This window comes from Sinocyclocheilus rhinocerous, unplaced genomic scaffold (genome assembly GCF_001515625.1).
Source record: "Sinocyclocheilus rhinocerous isolate Xijiao unplaced genomic scaffold, SAMN03320098_v1.1 scaffold2451, whole genome shotgun sequence".
Classification (NCBI taxonomy): domain Eukaryota; kingdom Metazoa; phylum Chordata; class Actinopteri; order Cypriniformes; family Cyprinidae; genus Sinocyclocheilus; species Sinocyclocheilus rhinocerous.
Window position 1 is genome coordinate 46,442 of NW_015631753.1, and position 7,679 is coordinate 54,120.

Here is a 7,679-nt window from a genome sequence, read left to right on the forward strand (position 1 = left end):
TTTTTTTCAAAACTTTACACACAAATCCAAGAATTGCACACACAAAATGCAAAATGCCTCACATCTCTTGCAAAATGAAGCACTGCATTCAAAATATCACAAACACATCTCAAAAGCAAACATTTGCAAACACCTTTTGTGTTACATAAAGAATTGTGTGTTGTGGTTTGCAAAAAGTGTTTTATGAAATTGAAAACGGAGTCAAAGGCAGAGAACTAGTGTATGGTTTTGCGGATTTGGTGTGTGCTTCTGGTGTTTGAGTGTCAGCTTTCAGAAATTGTGTGACAAGTAAAGATTTTGTGTGTAAGCAGTTGAAAAAAACTGTAAATGCTTACACACCATTCAAATACACATATGACTTTCCTGCCCAGTGAACACTGAGATCAATAACACTGTAACAAAAAACTCTTAGGATTCAGGAATTATTTTTGCAGCTCAATGTCTATTACAGTATACATAAATTAAATTACAGATACAGATGTATAATTCAGCAATGAACCTTTGGAGAAAAAAAAATCATTTAGTGTTAAGTGATCTTGCAGTAGATGAAAAGCACTAGAAAAGTTCAAATACCAAAGAATTGTATGAACTTAATATGCACCACAATACAGTACAGTAAAAAATAAAATAAAAAAAAGTCAATTTAGCATCCTCTGCACATTTGGCCAAATTTCATTACAGTATACAGTACTATAGCAGTTTCTTGGTCTCCTGACACAAGACTAGCTATATCTCTAGGCAGTAATTTCTCAGTTCTGCAAAAATGCAGTACACATAAAAAATGGTTGCAAAAAAAATCTGACAGTCACACGCTTGAAGGTGTACAACATGTGCAACAGTTTACTGTACATATAGAATAGTGAAATTTCCATTATCTAATGTAACTTACTGCACTCTAAAAAATGCTGGAAATGCTTAAAATTTGTCCCTTTTTAACCCAGCATTTTTTAGAGTGTGGTACTGTACTGTAATTATACTGTATGTGTAAGTATAAATGTTGGCTTATATCCATGATGAAAGTGGAGCGAGCGGTCGGAGAATAGGATCACCAAACAATTACGCGATGAATCTCAGACATATCCGGACGGGATGAGTTACCTGAAAAGCAGTAATTATCTGATTCACGAACAAATGTAAAAACAATTCTTTAGTGAACTGCGCCGCGCTTTGTGGTTTTGACTCAAAAAGATCCGGTTCATAAGAGTCATTTGTTAATGAAGCCGACTACACTGGCACTCTGCGTGCGCGTGCAACCATCGTGCACAGTTGAATAAAAGATGTATTTTTGCCATTATTTTTGCGTTACTCTGTCGTCGCCGCGGCTGAATATTAGCACATGAAACACTGCTTACATTTATATTTTATTCTGTGATAATTCTGGGGTGACACAGCTTTTTCTTAGGGTGGCAGTTGCCACCCCGTGCCACCCCGGTAGATCCACCCCTGCAGATATTATGACTCTCCATAGATTTGAATAAGTAACTAAAATAATTAAAATTAATAATTAAATATGGTTTAATTTAATAATTAAAATAATACATATTTAGATTTTCTTATATTTAGATCTATGGTTCCATGAAGTACCTTTGATGTCTGTGGAAACTTTCTATTGCACAAAAGCCTCTTCATTGTAGAAAAAAGATTCTTCTGATTATTAAATGGGCATTCACACTATAAAAATGGTTCTTTTAAAAACTGTTCACTGAAAGGTTCTTAGGGAACATAAAATGGTTCTTCTGTTGCATCACAATAGAATGGAACCTTCATTTTTATAGTATTTTGAAAATTCAATGAAGAAAAAAAATGACAAAAGCCAAAGAGAGGACTTGCATAAAAGACAAATCTCTTACAGAAGCAGCATCATATGCTGCACCAAATGATGACTGACAATTTGACACTTAATCCTAATGTTGTTGTGCTACATTCACAAATATTTAGAACTGTGCCGTATCACAGTAAATCCAGAGAGCTTTGAGTTACATTATAAGCAACCCGCACAATGCACGAAATGCATAGCTGAACCACCCTGAATTCCCATAAGACAAAATTGTTGCTGACACAAAGAATGTGCATGTGAACGGCAGAGCACCACTGAACAGCCAAAGAAGCAGCAAATCTAACCTGCAATGTTATGTTCCTTTCATATATTCAAGAAATTAATTAAATTAAGTGTGTTTTTGCTACAATGACATGTTTTTAAAAAAATGTCAGTTAAGATGTTGAGCAAAATATAAGTCCTCACCACTGCACAAAATCCACTCACAGCGTTATATTAAGCAAAGATTAAATATGACCCTTGGTTAACAATTTCAAATGTAATCCCATTAGTTCAGCTCTCAATTAAAACCTTTTTACAACATTTTTTTTTGTAATAAGCCTCAGTGGAATGTATCTTTAAACTTTTGAACTTTAACCTTGTATCATTCTCTCATTCACTTCCTTCTCTACTGTATATGTACTTCCTCCCACCTGTATATATGTGTGTGTGTGTGTGTGTGTGTGTGTGTGTGTTTAGTCAAAATGTCAGTAAATCTAACCTACTTGTTTCTTGGAATCAAGCAATGTGTGTGTGGCTATGTGATGTGGTCCAGTACCATGGAACATGAGTCCCCTCCCTCAAGCATGTACACAAACACACACACACACACACACACACACACACAGACTAATGTACAGAACACATACATTTTGAGTTTTAGCTTAGGAACCTCCAGGAGATTCCATATAAGTCAGCATAAAACAAAAATTCACTCTATTTTCAAAGTGCATATTGTTGATCTTATTATGAATGATTCATCAATGCATACGTTTTTTACCTTACCGATCACAAGCTCGCATTCAGATCCACCTCCATCCAATCAACAACCTGTGGATGGAAGTCCCCATTCTACAGTGTTTTCTTTTTGATGATCCTTTTCACTTGGATGTATAATACGGAAGACAGTATCTGACACTACTTCTGTTATATTGCAGTTTAAACACTAATGGATTTTAAGACATGTGCCTTTGCATTTTGTGTTTCTGATATTATTGTTAAATACACTATAATCTCACTTTTAATGTAGGTCTGCAGCTGTGCATGCCTGTGTGTCTGTGTGTCAGGTTTTTGCTACATTTTCAAACCAAATGTCCCCATTATGAAACCTGAAAAACTACATTTCAGGGACCGGCCAACAGTCATTGTGAAAATAAAAACACATAAACTTAAAGTAAATAATGTTTTCATTACAATCTTGGGAAAATAAAGTATCATTAGCCTAGTATACAAGCTATAGTCACCAATGGAAAGTTCCCAACATGACAAAAATATGTGCATGTGTGTTTGTGTTAGTAGCACAACAGTAGCTACACTTCATTCCTCTCTCTTTCCTTTCAGTCATCCTCCCCCTTCCCTTCTCCCCCTCGTGCTCCCTCTGTTCATTAGATTAGGATTTCTTAATGTGGCTTTCAGGGATTGTCTTTAGTCTGTTACAAAACCAGTGTGTGTTTGTATTTCAGCAGGTTTGTGTATTTATACTTCTGTGTATTTGTGCTTGTACACTTGTATACTCTGAGTGTTTATTTAACAGCAAATACACATAAGGACATCTATTACAAAAAAAAAAACAGTCATCCAGTGTTTCATTTGTTCATATTAATTAGTCTACTTATCCATCACAAAATACCTGTTTTGGAAAATGTACTATTTTCTCTGACCATTTTAACATCTGAAAGCATTTTTTTTCCCTTGGTATATCTGTGCTTTAATTGAATGTAATTATTGATAAATGGGTCAGTTTATTTTGGGTTAAGCAGAAATGTGTAATCTTTATACTTTTTAAAAAATTTTGTATATTATCGTATATATGTATGTATGTATGTATATATATGTATATATATATATATATATATATACATACAATTTTTAGTGTTTTTGCAAGTCACCCATGTTTACCAAGTCTACATTTATTTGATCAAAATACAGTAAAAACAGCTATATTGTGAAATATGATTACAGTTACAACTGTCTTTTATTTTAATATAGTTTTAAAGCAGCCATTACTCCAGTCTTCAGTGTAACATGGTCCTTCAGAAATCATTGTAATATGCTGATTTGGTGCTCAAGAAACATTTCTTCTCATTATCAGTATATGTTAAAAACATTTGTGCTGCTTATTTTTTTCAGTATTCTTGAATAGATGAATAGAAAGTTCAACATAACAGCATTCATTTGAAATAGAAATCTTTTGTAACATTATAGATGCCTTTAGTGTCACTTTTGATCAATTTAACGCATCCTTGCTGAATAAAAGTATTCATCAATAAAAATATATATTTAAAAAAATTAAAAATAAAACTACCTTAAAAAAATATAATGTATATACTATACGATAATGAAAACTGAAATGTATCTGTAATAATAATTGTTTGTTTTTTTTCTGGGCTGTACTGCCCTCTGCTGGCAAAAATTTTATTCTGATTAATAGCATTGTGTATTATTTCAAACAACTGTGAAATCTCAACACATTTGTGGTAAAGCACATGATCAAGGCTTTAATGTTTGTGTTGTTATTGTTCTGTTTGTGTCTATAGCTCAGATTGAGGTGATCCCATGTAAGATCTGTGGAGATAAGTCATCAGGGGTTCATTATGGAGTTATCACTTGTGAGGGCTGCAAGGTAAGAAAAAGGAAAAAAAAGACTTCACTAATGTCAAATAGTCATAATTTAGGCTGGATGTAAGGGATTCACAAACAGGATGCCCTGCTTCCTTAGCACATCACACGTAATTGTTCTAAACATCTGCCTCTCTCTTTCCCAAAAGGGCTTCTTCCGCAGAAGTCAGTCCTCCAGCGTGCAGTACTCGTGCTCCAGACAGAGCAACTGCCCCATTGACCGTGCCAGCCGTAACCGCTGCCAGAGCTGCCGCCTCAAAAAATGTGTCGCTCAGGGAATGAGCCGCGACGGTAAGAAGGATGGATGGATGATTTTTGGAAAGCACAATTGTGATACTCAGTTTGTGCATTAAAGCAGTATTTAATTCAATCAAAATTTTATGCAGCCTCATAACTGTAGTAATGTTTTCTCGTCTCCCTCAGCGGTGAAGTTTGGTCGTATGTCTAAGCGTCAGAGAGACTCGCTATTTGCAGAAGTCGAGAGACATCGGCAGCAGCAGCGTCTTCAGGCCAACTCAGTCCAAGAGCCCCAGCCTCTCCCAGCCTACCGTACTGGCAAAGAGCCCAGAGAACAGTCACCTCATCTCATCCCACCTCTACCTCCAGCTTACCCTTACTCTGTAGAGCCTGAACTGCAAGGCTGCCCTCCAGAGGTGCATCCATACCTGGAGTGTCGCATAGGCGAGGCCCAGGCTCAGAGTCTGGCCTACAGGGGCTCCCACAGGAGAGGTGAGAGCAACAGCTTGTCAGCTGGGAGAGGTGAGAAATTCAACACTGAAGGAAGTACTTTTCATCATGTAGATAAATCTCATACGATATTGTGGTTTACAGTTTTCTCTTTCTCTCTTTCAGGATTTGACTCCACAATGTCTACACCAGAGGCTATTCTGAACATGAGCGGCAGTGAAATGGGGTTTCGTCCTTTTGACCCTGAGAGATCGTTCTTTTCTTACCCGACATCTCTGCACATAGGTGAGAACCACAAGCAGTTTAAAGATTCATGTGTGCTATGTGGTGTTATAAAGTGGATTAATGTGATCACACCTTTAGGAGTTGAACTATTGTGGTGGTGGTGTTGTAGTAGTGTGGTTTTGCTTTTGGATTAACATGTATCCCTTTGTGTGTGTGTCTTTTTTTTTTTTTGACAGAGGAGCTCTCTGCAAGTATCGTACGTTCTCACAGAGAGACGACTCAGTATCGGGCGGAGGAGCTGCAGGCTCTCAGATGGAAGGTTTTTAGCAGGGAGGAGATCCACGCTTACCAGAGCAAAGTACATCTCCTCTACTCTTATGTAACTAGCACAGCTGTAACTGATGACTATGTGAAACAGAGGCATTAGTCACACATTCCTCTTTGTGATTTAATTAATTAAACATCTCAATTGTGAGATGTAAAGTCACAGAAATAATTGCAATTATGAGAAATACATTTCTAAGTGCAAAATAATTTCTAAGTGCAAAATAATTTCACAGTTGAGAAAAAGTTTTTTAACTTTTTTTTTTTTTTTAATTGTAAAGGCTCTGATATACTTCCAGCTAAATCAAATTAATAAGTGTGATGTCATTTCACAATAAATCAAACAAAAACAGCTTGCCAGTGCAAACTTTCTGGAAAACTTAAAGCTGACTGTCAAACACCTTCGAACGGCCATTGGTCCATAACGATTAGATTCTATTTTTTTCACTTGTGATGTAATTTTGAACAAAATCTGGTCAAACAAAGTGTTCAAGGTTCTTTTTGGTTGATCGAAACAAGTCGTCAGTGCAAATTTTGTGGAAAACTTCAATCTGACTGTTAAACACATTTAAACTGCCATTGGTCTATTATGATTATTTTATTTTTTCAAGTGCATTGTCTTTTTGAAAAAAAAAGAACAAATCTTGACAAACAAAGTGTTTTGAATGTTAAATACCTTTGAACTGCCATCAGATAAGAGTAAAAACATGGAGTGCCGAATTGCAGAACTGATGAAAACATATCCACATCTGTATGGTCTCTCACATACAGCCTTTAAAGATGGTCTGGAATTCCTGTAAATTCCTGCTATTTTATTATGTGTTTGTTGTTTTATTTAGAGAATCACATGCATCACATTTAAATATTAATACCAGTATTTCAGAATGTTTGCAAACTTTTGACTTGTATTGTATGGTTATCTGAATATATAGTAAAAACATTCTCTCCACTCAGTCGGTCTCAGGTTTCTCTCCCTTCTCACTTTCTTTATCTCTCTCTTCCTCTCTCTGTAGTCGGTGGATGAGATGTGGCAGCACTGTGCAGTGCGGTTGACCGATGCTGTTCAGTATGTGGTGGAATTTGCTAAACGTATCCCAGGATTCCGTCAGCTTTGTCAGAATGATCAAATTGCTCTCCTCAAGAGTGGTGAGATATAGCTGTCCATACAACATACTAGTTTATCAATTAACGGCTGGAAAGGTTTATAACTCCATTCTCATCTCTCTCTGTCCTGTTTCTATCTCTCAAAAACCTGTCACTTCTCTGGCTTTGTCTTCTCCTCTTCCATCCTCATTTCTCTTTCTATAATTCTTGGTATGTTGCTCTCTCCTCTCTGCCTTTTTCTGTGTGTGCCTTTCTGTCTTATTAGGGTCCATGGAAGTGGTTCTGGTTCGGATGAGTCGGATGTTTAACACAGAAAACAACACAGTATTTTTTGACTGCAAATTTGCAGGAACAGAACTTTTCAAATCCCTCGGTGAGTTAAAGTGATATTTTGGTTTACAGCGATCTCCCCATAGACTTCCAGTGTAAGAGCATTTTTGTCAGCATATTTTTAAAAACGTCTCATGTTACGTATGGAACCATGGTTCCCTGAGTAGGGAACAAGACACTGCGTCCTCTAGGGGTCGCTATGGGGAACGCCTCGTCGTGACCCGTGTCTGAAGCATACATTGAAAAAACACCAACAACAAGTTGGCCGGTGACAGCCATGACGTCACTACCGGTGCGACTGTAGTATAAATAGGCACCGGGAGAACACATCATCCACTTCTTCGTCTGAAGCTTG

At 36.7% G+C, this 7,679-nt stretch overlaps 1 protein-coding gene across 3 annotated transcripts in view; it reads left to right on the forward strand.

The window, feature by feature from the left end:
- Positions 1-7,679, forward strand: part of LOC107741974 (nuclear receptor ROR-alpha-like) — a 36,446-nt gene that overhangs the window by 21,877 nt on the left and 6,890 nt on the right. For 2 of the 3 annotated variants that reach the window (XM_016554800.1, XM_016554801.1), the window contains 7 exons: positions 4,573-4,658; positions 4,804-4,945; positions 5,078-5,413; positions 5,507-5,626; positions 5,803-5,924; positions 6,904-7,036; positions 7,260-7,367. In XM_016554800.1, coding sequence (XP_016410286.1) covers positions 4,573-4,658; positions 4,804-4,945; positions 5,078-5,413; positions 5,507-5,626; positions 5,803-5,924; positions 6,904-7,036; positions 7,260-7,367 — 1,047 coding nt within the window. The remainder of the gene's footprint in view (positions 1-4,572; positions 4,659-4,803; positions 4,946-5,077; positions 5,414-5,506; positions 5,627-5,802; positions 5,925-6,903; positions 7,037-7,259; positions 7,368-7,679) is intronic. The other variant, XM_016554802.1, reaches the window with a different exon arrangement.